The sequence below is a fragment of the Triticum urartu genome, chromosome 3 (genome assembly GCF_003073215.2).
Source record: "Triticum urartu cultivar G1812 chromosome 3, Tu2.1, whole genome shotgun sequence".
Taxonomy (NCBI): Eukaryota; Viridiplantae; Streptophyta; class Magnoliopsida; order Poales; family Poaceae; genus Triticum; species Triticum urartu.
This window is the reverse complement of record NC_053024.1, coordinates 556,368,096-556,389,028: the sequence shown is the minus strand read 5'-3', so window position 1 is coordinate 556,389,028 and position 20,933 is coordinate 556,368,096. Positions and strand designations below refer to the sequence as shown.

Genomic DNA, 20,933 nt, shown 5'->3' with positions numbered 1-20,933 from the left:
AGATCAAGATGATGATATGGAGGAAGCGGCTGAGCACGATGGTGAAGCATGAAAAATAGGGGATCTTTGGAGGCCTGTCCTGTTGCTAGTATCGTTTGGAGAGTTGTAACAGTTAAAAAGTTGCTGGAGTGTTTGATTTTGGTGCTCGAGCTTGATAGGGCTGTTTGTGTTTCCCCTTCCTTTTGTTGTTTCGTTGTAAACTAGTTGGTGACGATGTTAGTAGGTCCATTTTGGTTGCTATGAAGTAGCAGCTTTCGTTATTCAACTTGTGGTTGCACATGGATGCTATTTTTTCTTGTTTTGTTCTGTTATCCCCTTTGATAATGGAACCCGATCCTAAATTGTATGGAAAAAAATCCTGCAAAAGAGAAACTGCATTGAAACATCTAGAACTAGAACTCACTGTACAGCAAATATAGTTAAACTTAACAAACCAAAACATAAACAAAGCAATTGATTGAACGAAACAGTAGAATTTTGTTTAAGTTGCACATACCATTCACAGTCAATAGGTCGTTGTAATACACGACGGTAACCTCCTTTCATGCTTGTAATCGAGAATTCCCTTACAATTGAAATTTGTGTCATCCAGCACAACGGTTAGTATGCAAAAATGGATATTAAAATGATATATCAAAAAATGCATGAATATGAATAAGATAACACAGTAGCTATGCCAAAGATACAATATTAGTGACCAAATGCAATATTTAAACCCCTTTTTCCTTGGCCAGTGGTAGGCGCCGGTCGACCGGTCACACGTATGCTGTCCAATTCGCCAAGCGCCAACCATTGGATCCCGCACACTGCATGTCGTCTTCCTCCCCCACGTCTCAGATCTGATCCAAAAGTCAACAGCAAAAATCCCCTTCACCCCAGCTCGTTTCTCCTCCACACCATGCCACATGGGAGGCCGTGGCTGTGCGGCGAATGCGCACCCACCCCACTCCCGCAACAGCTCGCCATTGTCGGCTAGACGTCGGGCTCGTCACTGCAGCTCCCCACCGGCTGCTACCCAGCAGTAGCAGCCTCGATGCTGGTTGCAGCAGTGAGGGTAGCCGAACCCAGCAAAACGGCTCGCCGTCAGAACACTGGAAGTCGCTGGTCCCAGCAAAAAATGACTCGCCGGTGGGTTCCAACTTCTGCTGCCAATGGTTGCAGCTCTGTCGCTGGCCGGTTCCAGCATCTAGTGCCACGATCCCACAATCGGGTGACTTTCATCTCCGGCACCGGCTGCTGCCGGTTGCAGCTCCCATGGCTGACGATCGCATCCCAGCCTCCGGTGCCAGTTCCAGCGTCCCAAGTCACCGGTGCTAGCAGTCGACGTCGCCGGTCGCCGGTCGCAGCAGTCGACGTCGCCGGTCGCCGGTCGCAGCAGTCGACGTCGCCGGTCGCCGGTCGCAGCAGTTGACGTCATCGGCTGCAGCAGTTCAACGTCACTACCCTTAGTTGTAGCATCTGTTGCCGTCGGACACAGCATCTGTCACAGCCGGTCTCAGCGCCCACGACCACCGCCGTAGCACCGCTTCATACCTTGCACCGCAGCACCCCGGCACGCCCTGGCCACTACCCTACTAAAACAGCGTTCTACCGCTCGCGGCGTGGCCAAGACGGCTCGTAGCTTTGCCGGTGGCGTCACAGCAGAAGAACCCCCAGGTGGTCACTCCCCTCCCACCCCTTACAGCAGCGCACCCCCAGGCACAAGGCAGCGGTTGGCCGACCGGAGTTTGTCGGGAGGATGGTTCTGCCAGGGCGATGAGAGGAAAGAGAAGGGGACTAGCTTGATGTGGGAGATAGCAGAGGTGAGAGAGAAAGAGAGAGGAAAACTCGCGAAGAAGACGAGAATGAACGATAGAGATGGAGAAAGAATACGGAATGGCTCACATGGTTTCTCACAGAGATAAGGAGAGCGAGAGCGGTGGGTGGTGGGCCAGGGCTGACGCGTGGCTAGTGCGCGTGCCGCCGGTGCGTGGCTCGGACGGACAGCCGGCTAGAAACGCTTCCCTTTTTCCTTTGGATGTGTTATTTGAACACCCGCTTTATAAAGGCCCATTATGATCACAATTATCGTACAGAGCTATAAACTAGCTTCAGAAAGCAACATACATATATAGGAACAAACTAACTTACTTGACTCCATGGGTGCTCTCTGTCAGGCTAATACCATCCTGGGACAAAAAGAAACAGATAGACATTAAATACACATTTAAAAAGAAAGTATTTAAGGCTTGAAGCTATCTCTTTTCAGTAGTCTGACAAATAAGTAGGTTTGTGCTCCAATCTTACAGATAATATCTCTGTAAAAAGGGAGATATGTGTGTCTCATTTCAACAAAACAAACTTCATAAATCCAAACATAAGAAATTACTTAGCCTCCACCATTCTAGTATATATACAAAGATCAACAAAACCAGCTAATAATAGAAAGCAACAAAGATCACAATGAAAATATACTAGATTGGCCTTGGACAAGAGTGATTGCATGCAGCTGTATTTATTGCCAAAACGAAAAGCTTGGTGTTACCTACTAGCGTGATTGGTTGGCAATTTCATTCTGCAGCTTTTCAAGAAAAGCAAAGGGCATAATCGGAAGGCAGTAATTACACTAGATGCTTTGGTAGAAGCACATGCCATGTAAAATAGAAAATCAAATCAGAAATTATCGCCTACGAATCTCAAACGGAGGGAGTACTCAGGTAAGGTGCACAGAACACATGGGTAGCAATTAAAAATGTACTACAAAAAGAGGGAAACTAATCCAATATTACACATCTACACCCTATAGTTTGGTAGCAAAAAAAAAGAAAAAGAAAAGCTTGAGAACTTAAAAGCACATTATTCGATAAAATTCACAGTAAAGATAGCATTACCTTGTTAGCTATTTCATGGTAAATCCCAGCAACTTCATTTCCAGGAAACAATGTTTCTGAGCTGCACATGGAAAAAGTAAGCATAACACTATGAATCAACTGTATAACAAAGAACATACAGCAAATGCTCATCACCCAGGCAAAGGAAGGACAACATCCTCGAGTGTGTACACTGCCTTCAATAAATCTTCAGAATCAGCTATCTACAAGAGAAGTGTATGAAAGGGAATTCCGCAAACAGTAGCTCTCATGCACAAGTTTTCACTCTGTTTGTGTGTAAATATAGTAAACCTTGACAGACTGGATCGTTTCTTCCGGAAGTGTTTCAGCAAATATGTCCATTTCAGATGTGTTGGTGTGGTCATCATTATTTTCTGAAGCATCTGTTACAGTTCCTTCTCCAAGACATTCTTTTTTGTAAACCAAGTCACCTTCTATGACCCCTGATAAACCTGTGATGTTTACCCATTAGCATATAAAGACAAAAGAAAGAAGAGTGGATGGAAGCTTCGAAAAATGAAAACAAACTTTCAACACCCTGAGTAAGTATAGTGCAACAAAATGCATATTGGATCACTAAATGCACCAAAAAATTAATATGGAGGAAGAGACTAGTGTGCCTTGCAATAATCAGATTTTGAATGAGTGGTTGCATCTGATGGCGGAGCTAGGAAAAATATGAAGCCTGGGCAAGCCGCGTGCCCCCATTTATAGATAAAGCAACAACCATACAACCCAAAGCATACAACTCGACACCACAACACACACACAAGACAGGATACAATAGTGCACAAGAACAGCTACACCATCCCAACCCACTACAAGCCAACAAAAGAATCTATACCTATGTAAAAAGACCCTAAGGGGCAGATCCAATTAATCTCGGCCATCAAATAAGGTCAATCCGACGACCCAGATTGCTCCAATGGTGAGCACTCAACATGTTTAACGTGCAACTAAAATCATACCAAATATCACCGTTAGCACTAATCACATAATTAACACAAAAAATGATATCTTACCTATTATCTTTATGCAATTAATATACTGCCTAATATTAACGTGCATTGCACGTACGCATTTACTAGTACAATTAGAGCCCCGCTTCAAGCTATCGGAGTTCTCAACCATGACAGGCGTCACGAAGTGACGACGCTGCGCCCGACGAACCATGGACTCCAAGAGGGCGCCTTCAGGAAGGGAACTACACAGGAGCACCGCCGCCGCCTGATACAAAAGGATCATGGTTTTCACCCGGTGCTAACAAAAGGAGAGAACCGCAACGGCATCGTCATGAAGGGGACAGCACCCGCGGACGCCGCCGCTTTCGACCTGGTCCAAGCCAGACAGGTATTACTCCCCGGCACGCTCTCTACCTCTAAAACCACCCTCGATCACCGAGCACCGGCCACCAGGCCGCGCGCACGGCTATGGCCGCCAATCCACACCTGAGCCATGCGCCCCGCCCATGAACATCCAGGCTCCCACCACCAGGGTTGCCGCCCCGGCATCCGAGACCACCCCCTCCAATGCCACCACGACATGAAGACGAGAACAACCGGGTAGAAGGCCGACCAGTAAAGGGTAGAAGGCCCGTCCTTCCAACACTAAAACAAACCCATGGCCGGGCGATGGCCTAGCTGACCTAAAGCGAACAGGGGATGGTCAGCAGCCGCCGGCTGCACCGCAGCCACCCGGCCACCCCCGAGGGCTAAGGCCGCCGACACGACACATTTGGCTCCTCCAAATCTCGGTGTCGACAAGCCAGAAGGCCTCCTGCCTCCCTTCCCGGGTCGCCCTTGCCACCATCAGACAGTCAACGATGCATCACGCGCTGAGCCTTCGACACCAAACTGTAGGTTACCACAAGCCGCTGCACCCAATCGTACGAGCAGAAGGGGGGTAGTCGACCACCCATGTTGTGCCACCACCCCCACTAGCCGAATCTAGCCATGTCACCACCACCGGCAGAGAACTTCATCCCGACCCGAGACAAGGACCACCATCACCTCGCTGTCCATCACGCTGCTAACCCGAAATCAATGGGGGTGCGAACGGTATGACAATCAGATATCTCGGCATGCTGGATAATGTCAAGCGCGTACTGCCGCTGAGAGAGAAAAAGAGAAGAAGAGGAGCGCATGACAGAAACTCCAAGGAAGTGCGAGAGAGAACCAAGATCGGTCATGGCAAACTCTTGTCGAAGGGAAATAACGTAACGAAGGAATACAGGGGTGGATGCGGTGAGAATGATATCATCTGCATAAAAAGGAGATAGGCAGTGTGTCCAGAAGATTTGTAGACAAATAAGGAGGCATCGCACTTAGAAGCGGTGAAACCAATGGTGGCGACGAACGTGGCGAAGCGAGTGAACTAGGCACACAGGCAAGCTCGGGTCTCCATCGCCTTATCAGGGCAACAACAAGCGTCGCCGTTTCACCAACAACAGCGGCTACCAGGGCGCCTCCAACTCCCCGCCCTCGTGGACTGGACACGTCTACGCCTTCGCGATGGGGTAGGCGTAGACGTGGCTAGTCCACGAAGGGTGGGGGCGAAGTTGGAGGCGTCCTGGTAGTCGTCGTTGGTGAAACGATGGTGCTTGTTACTGCCCTGATTCGGCGATGGAGGCCCGAGCTTGCCGCCGCTGAAGCCCGGACCACGTGGCCTGGTGTGGTTGCCCGAGGCGCCACCAGGAGGCGGGGCGGGAACAGGTGGCCGGTTGTGGACGGCGAGGGCGCTGTAGGAGCCAGAGAAGTCGGCGCCGGAAGTCATCTCGTCCTACAAGAACATGCCCACGTCGATATCAAATGCCAGGGGCGTGGTGGACTTCTCGATGATCTTCGCCGTCATCTGGTGCTGGTCTTTGTTGATGCGGCGAAGTTGGAGGACGAGCTCGTCATCGTCCACCGGCTTGTCAACGTTCCGCAGCCAATCAACAGCAGCTTTGAGATGGGCGTTGAAGGTGGAGATGGAAGAGTCGCCCTAGCGGATCCCATGCGGCTCGGACTTGAGGTAGAACTGCCGGAAGCGATGATTGTTGGGGAACAGAGCCTCAATAGATGACCAGATCCCAAAGGCGGTGGCCTTCCGATCGATGATGAAGCCAACGAGCTCCGTGCTCATCGTCTCATAGAACCACTTCTTGACAGCTTTGTTGACCATGCGGCGCCGCCACGGTGGTCGTTGAAGTCGGGAGAGATGTGATCGGCGACGTCGTACTAGTCGATCGTCTCCAACATAAGGTCGCGCCAGACCGAATACTTGCCATCTTTCATGTCCAACCACACATCTACATGGTGGCAGATGTTGGCCCCTCGACGCGGATGGCATGAGCTAGGGCCGGCATGGGATAGAAGCTCGCGACAGGCGGCGCGGTCTGGAGGGGAAGAGTGGCGGTGACCATCGTCAAGGGTGAAGAGGACAGTGCATGGGAAGGTGTGGGAAGAGGCGTGGATGCCATTGGAAAAGGGGAGCGGGCATATGCGAGGGGGCCGCCGATGAGGAAGCTCCGGTGGCGGCAACCTCAGGCCATAGCGGAAGTGATGGAGATGGATCAAACTGATACCATGATAGAAAGAGAGTAAGAGTAATGATGCATCATAGTGTATTCCTCCTCGATGGGGTGATTAAGTAGAGAGAGTACGAGAGAGAGAGAGAGAAGAATACACATGCGCGTACAAATAGAATACCAGCCGATCCTGAGGCGGCACATTGCATGGCGCGTGCATGCAACAGATAAGGCTTTACCAGAGTAGTTCCATGAGAATAGCTCGAGCTAACAGTAGTCTAACAACGAACTGAGCAAAACATTTGAGAACAGCAATGGCCTCATCAAGGGACACAAGCATCGGTTGATGTAGTAGCGCAACATGCCTGCTATCAAAACCTTGATCTAGACCTTTTAGAAACTGCATCACCCGCCTGCGCTCAACCCATCTCCTGGCAATCTCCATGGACTCTACATGTGGAAGCTCAAGGGGGTCACACGAATCCAGATCGGCCCAAAGGTGATGCAGCTCAATCACATACACCATCACGCTTTTGTCACCTTGACGAACATCATGGATCTTGTCTTCAATTTGAGACACGAGCATCAGGTATCCCTTACCGGAATACCTCATGGATATCAGGCTTCACACAGCAGAAGCATTCAACGATTTCTCAAGAGACTGCAATGACTAGAATCAGTGAGTTCAACATCCAAGCCAATATCAGTGAGTCAGTAACATTCCACTTCTTCTATTCTGAGCTCAGCTTGTCAGCTGGTTCTCCAACCGTTCCAAGTGTTAAGCTTCATGCACTAGCCAACGCAACCAAAAGTCCGAACTGGTGTAAAGAGTTAGGCAATCCACATATATACTTCAACACCCCCTCTCATGTGTGACGCGAGAAGTCAACACGTAAATTGACTCAGAGGTATGGCTCAATAGAGGCATATACGTGGACACAGAGGGGGGCAGCAACAATTTTTGAATAAATTGCGAAAGCTGGGACTTGAACTCAAGACCTTAGGCTCTAATACCATGTTAAGCTTCATGCACTAGCCAATGCAATCCACATATACACTTGTACATATGTAACTGTTTGATCTTTTTCTAATTTAGAAGTCTGTGAGGGCCTTTCCCACCGTCCTCGAGTTTCAAAAAAAATCCACATATACACTTCAACACCCCCTCTCACATGTGACGCGGGAAGTCAACATGTGGATAGACTCAGAGGTATGACTCAAGGCCTATACGTGGACACAAAGGGAGGGCAATAATTTTTTGGATAAATTGCGAATGTCGGGATTTGAACTCAAGACCTTGGGCTCTGATACTATGTTAAGCTTCATGCACTAGCCAGCGCAACCAAAAGTCCCAACTGATGGAAAGGGCTTGGATGTCCACAGATATACTTCAACACCAAGAACATGCCCCTTCTGTCCCTTTGTCTTCAAGATTAACAAGGCCCGCATCGACTCCTTAAATAAATTGGCATGAGCTCCGGCTTGAATCCCTGACCAGCTCGAGGCACAACAGTTCCACCACCTGCAGGAGATGAACCCTCGGCAGCTTTCGCAGTCATGAGCTACACAAGTTGCTCCAGCACAGAAGTAATATCACTCCCCATGACAGCCTCCACCTCGTCTTTTCCTAGCTATGCCACCTCATGCCTCCTTCCTCTGCAATCAGCAGCCACAACACCACAGCCAGAACACCACCAGGATCACTCACTTCAGCTATTCACTTAGCTGTGAGAACCTCTGCTACATGCACCAGCACCAAGCTAGCCAGCAATACCAGCAGCAGCACAGGACCTCCTCTTTCTCCAATCAGCAGAATCAGCAGCAGCAACGAGCAGCTTCAGGAAGCAGCAGCCTCCAGGAACAGCACAATATATAGTCACACCGCCAACAGCAAGCAGCACAGCACTTCTTGCTGAAAAACACCAAGAATGTCAACGAAGCAGGAAATAGCTCCAGCAGCACAACACTTCAGCTCCTGCTCGTCGTGTTCCAGTTCCAGATCGAGGAAGAGAGGACGAGCTGCGCCTCCTCTTCCTCCTCTGCCGCACAACCGCAACTCCTGCAGCCGCCGGTTCTCCGTCGGCGTCGTGCAGCACCTGTGCAGCTCCGCCAGCTCCTCGCGCACAGTCGCCTCTCTTCGCCGCTGATTCCGCCTCGCCACGCCTCTACTGTAGCTCCTTCTGCAGCTGTCGTCGCCTTCCTCCCTCGCCCTCAGCGTCTGATACCATGTAGTTCGAGAGAGGGATGTGCCAGGCAGCTACTCGATCTGGTGTAAAGCGGCGCATGAGACCAAACATAGTTTGGCTCCTCTTCTAGGTCAGTGGCATGGCATGGGCCTGGGCCATATGGACTAGACTGGAACATGGGCTCACATACAACAAATGTCCCCATTGCTAAGCCAAGGTCAGGGACAATAGCCAAAAGAAATAAGAGAGCATTTGTTGTCAATATGTAAGCAAAAGTCAAGTCTGCTGCTGCTGCCACCAATAGTTCCAAGCCAATTATTTGCCATGCTGCAAAGAACGCCTGGAGATCTTGTAGATGAAAGTCTATTAGCACCATATGGATGCAACACTAGGCAGCATGGAAAGAATATGGATACTCATGTCGGATGGCTGGTCAGATAGAAGGGGCCGCCACTTGTCCTTGTTAACAGTCTGGAGGGCCCCTTCTTCTTGGAGGCTTAATGCCTCAAGTAAATCACATGATGCTCAAATGATCGCTGGTTTGCTAGAGAAGAGAATTGAGAAAGCTGGGAAAGAAAATGTTGTCACCGATAATGGTGCTAACTACAAGGCAGTTCGCCACCTTCTAGAGTTGAGGGTCCCTACACTACATTGGAGTCCGTGTGCATGTCATTGCTTGGACATAATGTTGGAAGATATAGGGAAGTTGAAGGCATTTAAGAAACCTATTGCACAGGCCAGACGTGTCACAACTTTCATAAATAGGCATGGGAGAATTCTTAGTCTAATGAGGAAGGCTTAGGCGGGCTAGATTTTTTAGACCCGCGGCCACTCGTTTCACCACGGCCTTCCTCACACTTAAGAGTTTGGTCAAGCACAAGGTGACTTTGAGTCTATTTACTTGTCAAGCATGGGTTAGAAGCAAATTGGCGTAAACACGAGTGGGCTTGAATGTGTATTTGATCCTCCATATTTGGCATCAAAATACCTCTGAAATCATAATATTGTTGGGCCTAACCAAAAAGGTACTATCAACCACTATCTCATGGGCACCAACCGAGATTTGAGATCTCGAACTAATTACATTGCATGCACAATATGTACATACTTTCTTTGCAAGATTTGTGAAAGCTCATTGTAATACTAAATAACTTTAACATAAGCTTCAACATATAAGTAATTTAGAACACTCTATTTTTCTATGCAACCCACGACATGAGTCGGAATACACCCATTTCCATGGACCACACTAAACAATTTAATCACGAAGCCCCATAATTGATCTACACAAAGCAAAGCTATTTGAGCCCCATCTAGTATGTCTAGGTCTAGCAAAACTAGTTTGTTGATGCGAATCTCATCCACTGCATATTTTACCGCTCTCAGGACTATCAAAAACATAATTAGGAAATTCTTCTGCCAATGCATCCACTTTTTGCAAAATACACTTGTTCTAATTCTAATCAAGGGGACATGCTCAAGAAAATCTTAGGAGGGAAACAAATAGCAAGGGAGGCAAAAACCAATTGCAAATAATGGGTAAAGCAATGGACAAACAAAGCATACGGGTTTCACCTACAACCTTTGTTGCATGGCATTAAATCACGTCTCATGTTTGAACCCCCGCCGTAGACGTGAATTTAATGCCATTCAACAAAGGTTGTAGCCTTGTAGGTGAAAACCACATGCTTTCTATGTCCATTGCATTGCCCAACATTTGCAATTGGTTGTTGTGTTTATTGCTAGTTGTTGCTCATATATTAATGAAATTTTCAGCTATCTCTATTTGATTGTGACTGCAACAAGTGATTCTTGCAAATGGATGGATGCACTGACCGAAGAATTCACTAGTATGTTCTATATATGCTTGAGAGAGGCGAAATATCTAGTGGAAAGAGCTTGCATTGACAAACTAGTCTTGCTAGACCTAGATATACTAAATGTGGTTCACACCATATAACTTTGTTTCGTATTAAATCAAATGTGGGCCTCGTGAATAAAAGTGCTTAGTGAGGTTAATGCAAATAGGTGTATGAAAACTCATCCCATAGTTGTACAAAAGAAGTGTAAGTGTTTTAAATTTGTTTTCACCATGAGTTCCAAGTTAAAATTATTTTGCACTACAAATTAGCTTTCGCAGAGTTTTGCGAAGGCATGATCTTTTTGGCGAAGTCCAACAATATTATTATTCCAAAAGCATTCCGCTGCCAAATATGAAAGAAGAAATACTAGTTCATCAATTTTCCGCCAGTTTTCCTTATTAAATGGTCGTTTCCTCTTCTACATAATGGAAAAGCAAAGCTCTTGCCGGTTGCTAGAAGAAAAAGAAATGTTGATTAAAGGTCGCTAAAGAGGACTATCACTAATCTTCAACTTCGTCGTGTCATGATTTTCTTTGTCAATATTAACAAGATATGTGTTGAAATGAATTGCCAGTCTGGTAAAACAGCTCAAGAGGTACTTGTATGTTTCTCATGTGTTGATTTAAATAAGTTTGATATAGAAAAGCTTGCCCATCTTGCAGCAATTTATCGTGCAGATTTCTCCAAAGCTTGTGAAGGTTAAATCTCTCCTACCGAAAGGCATGCTTTATAAGGCAGTAAAGCAACCTAAAGCGAGCACCACGCGCTCTGACGCTTAAGCGTCGCCTAAGCGCCTAAAGCAGGCATATTTCTAAGGCACTGCCAGGGCGCCTTACCGCTTAAGCGTCTGAAGCAGGACGCTTTATAAACAAGGCTGAAGCGTCTAAGAGGAGCTGTTGGTGCCTAGACTCTTGGATGAGGCACCAAGGGCCCTACTAGGACTTAGCGGCAACGATCGGAACTTTGGGAAAACTATGTGTGCAATTATCTCTACAACTTGCTCTTTACTTTCCACGTTCTTGCAAATTATTCCTATTTGTAGATTCATAGTTAGGGTAACTTGATCACCTAAAGTGAATCTATTAAATTTACCAATTTTCAGATCTTGTGGGTTTCACCTCTAGCCTACCCCAACTTGTTTGGGACTAAAGGCTTTGTTGTTGTTGTTGTTGTTGTACTATAATACTTTAAGTAACAGCAGAAAGTCTCCAGTAGTTGTCTCAAAATAATGAAACTAATCAGATCAAAACCTAGTGAGCCACAGACACACAAAGTATACTGACCATATATTCCAGCTCTCATACTCGCAGCATGGTTCCATAGATAACTCTGGTAACTATGTACATACCTGTGTAGAATAGTCAACACCGCTTAATAAGTAGATGTAGATCTGTAGAACTTAAGACTTAATCGTAAGTAAGAAAAGAGCGGATATTCAAATCGGCTCCCAAGAGCATATGCTCCGGGGGTGATAAATGACAATCTTGATATACAAAAACTGAAAAAAAAACATTTACATGTCCATGTCCTATATATACATGAAACTTTTCATGAGGTAAAAGACTGGTTTTGTGGCCTGTGCCGAAAAACATATTTGGCGCTTAAAATTTGCCTTTTGAGAGCACCAGGTTTTCTTTTCTTTCTTTTTTTGTTAGAGCAAAATATATGTCATTTTTTCATGAAACTTTGCAAGAAGATAGAAGCCATGAACATGTGTGTTATCAAAAAAAACATATTGCTTTTATTATTTACATATTGTTTAAGTTTTTACAGTTTGTCCAGGAGCATGTGCTCACAGGAACCAAAATGCTGCCACCCAGAAAATTGTAACTACTTTGCAGGCATGGTGGATTCTCTAGGAAAAAACTCTACGGCCATCACAGATGCTGTATTCCAATTTAAGATAACACTCAAAACTTAGATCGTGCAATAGAACATACATCAATCTCAGTGTTCTAGGTATAGCCATTAGTGCTTGTAGATAGTTGCCAGGGTACTTCTTCAAACGCTGAAGCTGAAAATGACAGAAAGCACAAATATAAGGGTTCCATCGTCAAATTAAAGTGATAAAACAGAGAATAGGAAAGCTATATTCCCTGTTATAATTTATTTAGTACTCCCTCCGTCCCAAAATAATTTAGCTTGAGACACTTATTTTGGGACCGAGGGAGTACTCCCTCCGATTCATAATAACTGTCGCAGTTTTTTAGTTCAAAACTGTGACACTTATTTTGGATCAGAGGGAGTAATTAATATATTTGAATCAAGAGATCAACGTAATAATTTCTAGTTTATAACCTCATCCAGAGTAAGTTGGTAAGTTTTCTCCATTTTGTAGTTACACTTTCATACAACATCTACTAAAATCAAGTCAATGTCAAATTCTGGGCACCAGATAGATAAATATATAAGCTTGCATTATCATTCTGTGACATCATCTTGCTTTCTGTTGGTCCATAGCATCACAAGTCCTAGTATCACAGATTCAATGTTGTGTGGGCACATCAATCTCACTTGCTACGGATAAATAGACTTTATAAGCACCAACAGAACATTACAACGATAACCAGCAAATGTGATAGGACAAAAAAAATGCTCAGACGTACGATATATAATCCAAGAAAAGGAAGACAAAATACACTTACGATAGCCCTCTCTGCTATGAGACGCCGAGGAAAATTCCTAATTGCCACATCAATATCACCATGTTCCTTGTAATGTTCCCTCACCCCATTCATGTCATCACACTGTACACAGCTAAGTTAAGATGAACAAATCCGAGCACTACATATTAAAGTTTCTAGTTGTAAAACAGCAAAAATAATCAAGGATATCTCCTTCCCTTGGATCAAGAATCAAGCTAACAGCACTTCTCCACTCTCCTCTAAGCAAAGCAGCACCAACGAGATGAGTTGGTACTGAAGCACTACCAAAACGCTAGAAACACGATACAAATAAAATGTTTTACGTCAGAGACAGTGGCAAAAAAGCTTGAAGAGATAAAAGAAATAAGAGGGTATATTTCTTGTACCTGCAGACCGTAGTAATTGATAAACCCACTTTTTATCAATCCATCAACAGCTACCTTAATCATGTCTTCTGATTCTGCGATAACACTCCTGACAGATAACAGCAATGGAAAGCATGAATTCTCTAATCACTCTGTAGTTGAAAATAAAAACAATAAGGTCATGACGGGAATCTAAGATCATAGTACACAACAAAGGCAACAAATTATGCAATTCTTTGTAAATTGTAACCATCGTGAATTAGCGTAACATTGTGTCACGGCATATCCACCCGACTTGTGTTACAGCGTGTGTCACAGCCTGTGTGGCTGTGCACCGTTTATATTGCAGAAGGTCAAGCAAATTCATTATAGCATTGATGTATAGTGCCATCACAAAGAAAACATGCACCTTAAGGTAATTGTAAATCGGTTTCCCATGAGTTGACCAAGAACAAGGCCCTCCTTTACATAACTAGAAAAAGGTAATCAGTTACTGAATTGTCAATGACATAAATCAATGTTGTGCACAGGAGATGATACACATAACCACTTACTTAAAATCTCCAACTTTAATGCCAGTGAGTTTATTATTTAGAGCAGCCAACCTACTGGCATGTACCTTGAAAAGTGTTACCTGATGAGAAGAAAGAGAATTAAAAATCATGAACCCAAGAAAAACTAAAATACTTGTCTTTTGAAACTATATCATCCAATTTTCCTTGTGGCTGCAATAGTCAATGGCGTCAGCTTTTTTTCTGCGAAAAATATTATACTTTCCATTTTGACACCATGCTTGTTATATTGAATCACAACTCATATTGTCCAAATAAATAAATGAAAGAAATTCAAAAGGTTGATATGTGCATGAATTGACATCATAAATTACTGTCGAAAATAAGGACCTGCTGGGTTGTAATAGCACGTTTATCCTTTGTCCCTGCAATCCTAAAAGATCGTGGCTGTGGATAATACAGGTAATTTCAGAATATGTGAATACATTCAGCAACTCAAAAGGAGAAGTTGCAAATATTTTGATGAAAACAATGGCAAACAGGCACCTGAAGCCCTAACATTTTTCCTATAACTCTTAGTGCCTCCTGGGTGTCCTTGTTCTCTTTGTAGAGATGAAACCTGTAGCATGAATTACAACCTAAATGTGCAGTCCTATGCATCCTTATGCATAAATATTAAATATCATAGATTAAAAATGATGGGATGATATGTAATGCCATCACCTGAGAAACTTCCCAAGATGATAAGGCCAGGTTACAGATCCTCTACTATCAAATGGCCTGTCATCTCTCCAGCCTGAAGGTTCAGAACTTCCTGTGCCCGTCCTGTTCCTCCGGCCACGTGGCCCTGACCTCAACCGCACCCTAATACACCTCTGGACCCCATCGCTGTGCTCAACGGTGTCCGTCACCAAGAAGATGAAGTTCCTCTTGAAGAAGTCATGCACCTCCTAGAAAATGTCGAATACTTGACAAGTTCACATCCAAGTTTCCACCATAACCAATTAACCACAATATCTGGAAAATCAAACCCACCAAGCGATGAGCCTTGTCGGCATCAGGGGAGAGAATGATCGGTGAGACATCACTATCACCTTCTGAAACCCTCGACAGAAATCCCCTCAACGCCTCACAATCGGCGTCACCACAGAGCAGCCGGAACGATTCAAGTGCGTGCGGGAGGTCAGCGTCGGCCTCGTCATCCGTATCTGCACGCTGCGAATCCGCACCAAACCGAAACGATGTCATGAGAGTACGGTTTCTGAATCCCGAAAACCGCAATGCGGGGGGGAAGCAACAGGGAGCTCGAGAGGTAAACCTCGTCCGGGAGGTCGAAGGAGGTGAGGCGGACGAGGGTGCCGTCGCGGGCGACCTCGTGGACGACGAAGTCGGAGTAGCGCTGCTTGAGGGCGCCGCGGAAGCCGGGGAGTGAGGAGGCGAACCGGGAGATGCCCACGTCGGGCTCGGCGAGGGCGGCGCGGCGCTGGGCGGGCGGCTGGGCCACGGCGCGGGCGCGGCTGGCGAGGGGGCGAGAAGGGGGGTTTGCGAATGAGAGGGGGGAGAGAAGGGAGGTTAGGAAGTGGCGGCAGCGCATTCGGACGCGCGGTGGGAGGATGGCCGGCGGAGGGGCGGTGGGGAGGTGATTCGGCCAGCCGCGCGCTCCGCCTCCGTTTCTGTAGGGGGTGGTTGGGATGTGGGAGCTGGAAACTGGAGGCTGAGCAATTGTTGAAGGCGCTTTTTTTTTCTGAGAAAAAATGTCGAAGGCGCTTGAAGAGCTATTGGGCTGCGGGCCGTCTACTGCGCGCACGCTAGACGGCCCGCAGCCCAATAGCGCTTTCCTGGTCGCCTCGCGCGGTCACCGGTCCCTCTCGGTCGCTCCCGCTGGTTAAAAATGTCAACAGCTACTTGTCTCAAAAACAGCTCAAAAAAGCTACTCCCTCCGTCCCATAATATAAGAGAATACTTGTCTCAGAAAAAAAACTTGTCCAGCAACAAAAATGATTTTAAAAGTTCATGAATTTTAAATAAGTACACAAATTTGAAAAATGTTTACAAATTTGAAAAAATGTTCACTAAACTTAAATAATGTTCACGGATTTGAAAAAAAATCTTATTAGAAATGTCAACAATTTTTTAAAGAGAGATTTTTAAAAGATATTCACGAAATTTAAAAACACATAGTTTGAAAAGTTCACAAATTCAAAAAAATGTTCATCAATTCAAAAAAATCTTAAATTCAAGGCGGACCCGAAACCTGCTGTTGACGAGGGCCACAACCCCCAAGTAGTTCACGAGGTCATGCTTGGTGGAGAGATGTATCGGGCACTAATTGCCAGGGTTCGCCTCGCAAGTGTGGGTTATTCTCTTACAGTCGAGGACGTCGCGGAGGTCGTCGATGCGACCGTGGGCGATCTCGGAGAGGCCGGGACCTACTCGACACCCACCTAGTTTCACGGGGCCCGAAGCTCCCCTGTTACGGTGGTGACGGCTTCCCACTGGAGATTGAAGGGGAAGGGCTTCCCCTTGGGGAAGCGCGGGTTCCCCTCGAAGTTGGGCGCTGGCGAGCGATTTCCACCAACCCGAAGATTTCCTCGAGCCATAGGTGCATGAGGGGTTCCTCCTCCAAGGGCACAAAGCGGGTGTTGGAGGAGAACGTGCATGGTTTGGAGTTTGGCCACCTGGTTGGCCTCGTTAGCGTCTGGTTGGCGGTGCGGGAACAATTGGGAGCGTTGAGCCCCTACCACAAGAAGATCGGCTGAGTTGTGACAGTGTTCCATGCCTGGGTAGTTCCTACTATGCAAGCCGTGGAGGCCACCGCCACCACCGTGTGTGTGATCCACGAGAGGGCATGGTTGACATCAATGGGCTGGACAAAACCTGAAGTCTTGCCCCCCTTACATGGTGTGCTAGATGTCAACACGTGATCGTTGTGATCATAGATCATGAGATCCCATTTTAGAGATCCGTCTAGGGGTCAAACACTTCATAGTTTGAGCCTTTGTTTGTCTAGGTTCAACTCATTGAGGAGGTGTATCACTCTACATCTTGCATGCTAGTTCTTATGATGGAGATGTGTGTGTGTGTGTGTTTACAAGATTGCCACACGAGCAACCACAATACACTTTTTTGGAACGCATGGTGAGCCCTGGGTCAAATGGGCACCCTCCTCCTGACCTGCTTGAGTCTCACCAAATGGGCCCCACGTGGTTGACAGAAGTTGGTGGTGTCGCCGTGTAGTGATGGAATGCCATATCCGCCATTGTTCCGTTGAATCCCATCTTCATCAAGGTGGGCGGGAAATCTCACGTTATCCTTCGAGAGGCATAAGTTAAAAGGATCATCCATACTCGTCTCGCTCGTCAGACGATAAGACCACTCAGTCGGCGTCACCAACCGTAGCATGCGGGTCATGATGACCCAAGCACTAGTAGAAAACAGGGCTTTGGTCCAGGCCGGGTCAGCCCATTAGTCCCGGTTCAGTCCAGAACCGGGACCAATATGGGCATTGGTCCCGGTTCGTGAGCCCAGGGGACCGGCCGGGCCACGCGGGCCATTGGTCCCGGTTCATCTGGACCTTTTGGTCCCGATTGGTGGGATGAACCGGGATCAATGGGCCTCGCTCCTGGCCCGCCACCATTGGTCCCGGTTGGTGGCTTGAACCAGGACCAAAGGCTCCTCTTTAGTCCCGGCTCATGTCACCAACCGGGACCAATGAGGTGCCTATATATACCCCTCGCTCGCGAGCAGAGCACCCCAGTGCTCTGTTTTTCTCTGGCCGAGGGGGAGAGGGCTTGGTGATGCTCTAGCTCACCTCCTATGCACACAAGGTGTTCGATGGAATGCCCGAGCCACACTACTTAAGCTTTCTCCTCTCCAAGCTTGACCTCCAAACTCCATTTTCCATAATATTTGTCTAGGTTTAGCGGTCCGTCACGCCCCGTCCCCGTATTCACCGTCGTCGATCACCCGCGCCGAGCTCATCGCCGGCACCATCGTGGTGAGCCTCTTGTTCTTATCTTCTTTCTGAAAGGAAAAATATTCTTACTTGTATGTTTACATAGATACTTGTATTATTTTCTTACTTTTATTATTGCATCTTATATAGTGCGATGGTTTTGGTATCCGCCCCCGTCGACCCTCGTCCTGTCTATGATTCGGATGTGGTATATATATTATCTTTATAACTATTGGTTCATTTATTGTTTATGAAAATTATGCCGACCAACGTGACATAGATTTTATTTATGTAGGATGTATGTGAATCGGAAATGCCAACCGGCCCTATTGTCGAGAGGTTAAATTTAGTTGAAAAAGAAAACAATTTGTTGAAGGAAAAAAATGAGGAGGAGAAGATGATATTGGAGTTGCATGTTGCGGATGTCGTCGATGATCACAAGATCAAGATGGATGCAATGCGCTTGAAGATTAGAAAGATTAGAAAACATGCCATTCATACCGAGGCTTGGTATCATTATGCTGTTGGATCAATTGTTACCTTGGTTGCGATTATGATCGCATTTGTTTTCGCATTGAAATGTTTTACATAGTTTCAATGTATGGTTTAATTAATTAGATGCTCTGGAGAGCTATATGTTGTTAGATGAGAACTATGTATGCACTTTGGTTTTAATGTGATGATGAACTTCTATTAATTTGGACACTTAATTATATATAATGCACGCAGATGAACCGGCAATGGATGTACGGTGACAAACACACCTGCGAGTACATTAAGGGCGTGCATGAGTTTCTCGATGCGGCTGAGGCAAACAAGCAGAATGGTTTTATGTGTTGTCCATGCACTGAATGTGGGAATACGAGGTCTTACTCTAACCGGAAAATCCTTCACTCCCACCTGCTTTACAAGGGTTTCATGCCACACTATAATGTTTGGACGAGGCACGGAGAAATAGGGGTTATGATGGAAGACGGCGAAGAAGAAGAGTACGATGACAACTATGTGCCCCCTGAATACGGTGATGCTGCAACGGGGGGAGCTGGTGAAGATCAAGAGGAACCAGACGATGTGCCCAATGATGCTGCAACGGGTGAAGCTGCTGAAGATCAAGAGGAACCATACGATGTGCCCGATGATGATGATCTCCGCCGGGTCATTGTCGATGCAAGGATGCAATGCGAAAGTCAAAAGGAGAAGCTGAAGTTCGATCGCATGTTAGAGGATCACAAAAAGGGTTATGCCCCAATTGCGAAGATGGCAACACAAAGCTCGGTACCGTACTGGAATTGCTGCAGTGGAAGGCAGATAATGTTGTGGCTGACAAAGGATTTGAGAAGCTACTGAAAATATTGAAGAAGAAGCTTCCAAAGGATAATGAATTGCCCGATAGTACATACACAGCAAAGAAGGTCGTATGCCCTCTAGGATTGGAGGTGGAGAAGATACATGCATGCCCTAATGACTGCATCCTCTACCGCGGTGCATACAAGGATCTGAACGCATGCCCGGTATGCGGTGCATTGCGGTATAAGATCAGACGAGATGACCCTGGTGATGTTGACGGCGAGCCCCCCAGGAAGAGGGTTCCTGCGAAGGTGATGTGGTATGCTCCTATAATACCACGGTTGAAACGTCTGTTCAGAAACGAAGAGCATGCCAAGTTGATGCGATGGCACAATGAGAACCGAAAGAAAGATGGGAAGTTGAGAGCACCCGCTAACGGGTCGCAGTGGAGAAAAATCGAGAGAAAGTACTGGGGTGAGTTTGCAAAGGACCCAAGGAATTTATGGTTTGCTTTAAGCGCGGATGGCATTAATCCTTTCGGGGAGCAGAGCAGCAAGCACAACACCTGGCCCGTGACTCTATGTATGTATAACCTTCCTCCTTGGATGTGCATGAAGCGGAAGTTCATTATGATGCCAGTTCTCATCCAAGGCCCTAAGCAACCCGGCAACGAAATTGATGTGTACCTAAGGCCATTAGTTGAAGAACTTTTACAGCTGTGGAATGAAAACGGTGTACGTACGTGGGATGAGCACAGACATGAGGAATTTAACCTTAAGGCGTTGTTGTTCGTGACCATCAACGATTGGCCCGCTCTCAGTAACCTTTCGGGACAGACAAACAAAGGATACCACGCATGCACGCACTGTTTAGATAACACTGAAAGTATATACCTAGACAAATGCAGGAAGAATGTGTACCTGGGCCATCGTCGATTTCTTCCGACCAACCATCAATGTCGAAAGAAAGGCAAGCATTTCAAAGGCAAGGCAGATCACCGGAAGAAGCCCGCCATGCGTACCGGTGATCACGTACTTGCTATGGTCAATGATTTACACTACGTAATCTTTGGAAAGGGTCCCGGTGGACTAGCTGTTCCGAATGACGCTAAGGGACACGCACCCATGTGGAAGAAGAAATCTATATTTTGGGACCTACCCTACTGGAAAGACCTAGAGGTCCGCTCTTCAATCGACATGATGCACGTGACGAAAAACCTTTGCGTGAACCTGCTAGGCTTCTTGGGCGTGTATGGGAAGACAAAAGATACACCTGAGGCACGGGAGGACCTGCAACGTTTGCACGAAAAAGACGGCATGCCTCCGAAGCAGTATAAAGGTCCTGCCAGCTACGCTCTTACGAAAGAAGAGAAAGAAATCTTCTTTGAATGCCTGCTCAGTATGAAGGTCACGACTGGCTTCTCGTCGAATATAAAGGGAATAATAAATATGTCAGAGAAAAAGTTTCAGAACCTAAAGTCTCATGACTGCCACGTGATTATGACGCAACTGCTTCCGGTTGCATTGAGGGGGCTTCTACCGGAAAACGTCCGATTAGCCATTGTGAAGCTATGTGCATTCCTCAATGCAATCTCTCAGAAGGTGATCGATCCAGAAATCGTACCAAGGCTAAGGAGTGATGTGGCGCAATGTCTTGTCAATTTCGAGCTGGTGTTCCCACCATCCTTCTTCAATATCCTAGTTCATCTAGTCGACGAGATTGTCATCCTGGGGCCCGTATTTC

The 20,933-nt window shown here is 46.5% G+C and overlaps 1 protein-coding gene across 5 annotated transcripts; it reads right to left on the bottom strand.

The window, feature by feature from the left end:
• Window positions 1-6: 6 nt before the first annotated feature.
• LOC125544974 (pseudouridylate synthase 7 homolog) lies at window positions 7-15,662 on the bottom strand. Of its 5 annotated transcripts, XM_048708788.1 has the most exons (18): window positions 15,267-15,661; window positions 14,984-15,163; window positions 14,672-14,898; window positions 14,495-14,567; window positions 14,339-14,395; window positions 13,991-14,070; window positions 13,846-13,908; window positions 13,458-13,545; window positions 13,261-13,363; window positions 13,072-13,175; window positions 12,367-12,440; window positions 11,710-11,774; window positions 3,162-3,322; window positions 3,006-3,073; window positions 2,871-2,931; window positions 2,131-2,168; window positions 497-565; window positions 7-358 (listed from the first exon to the last, which is right to left on the bottom strand). In XM_048708788.1, the coding sequence occupies exons 1-18, from the start codon at window positions 15,540-15,542 to the stop codon at window positions 337-339; spliced, it is 1,809 nt and encodes a 602-aa protein (XP_048564745.1). In that variant the 5' UTR covers window positions 15,543-15,661; the 3' UTR covers window positions 7-336. The 5 variants fall into 5 exon arrangements, 2 of the variants coding, with proteins under 2 accessions (XP_048564745.1, XP_048564746.1); XR_007299858.1 differs by having other exon boundaries at window positions 497-2,168; window positions 2,990-3,073; window positions 15,267-15,660; XM_048708789.1 differs by lacking the exon at window positions 13,846-13,908 and having other exon boundaries at window positions 15,267-15,662.
• Between the last annotated feature and the right edge of the window lie 5,271 nt (window positions 15,663-20,933).

Coding starts and splice junctions, on each gene's coding strand:
- LOC125544974 (XM_048708788.1), bottom strand. CDS start 15,542: ATGCGCTGCCGCCACTTCCTAACCTCCCTTCTCTCCCCCCTCTCATTC. Junction 14,071..14,338: donor GTGCTATTACAACCCAGCAG/GTCCTTATTTTC, acceptor TCTTCTCATCAG/GTAACACTTTTCAAGGTACA. Junction 2,932..3,005: donor GTTGTCCTTCCTTTGCCTGG/GTGATGAGCATT, acceptor TTCCATGTGCAG/CTCAGAAACATTGTTTCCTG.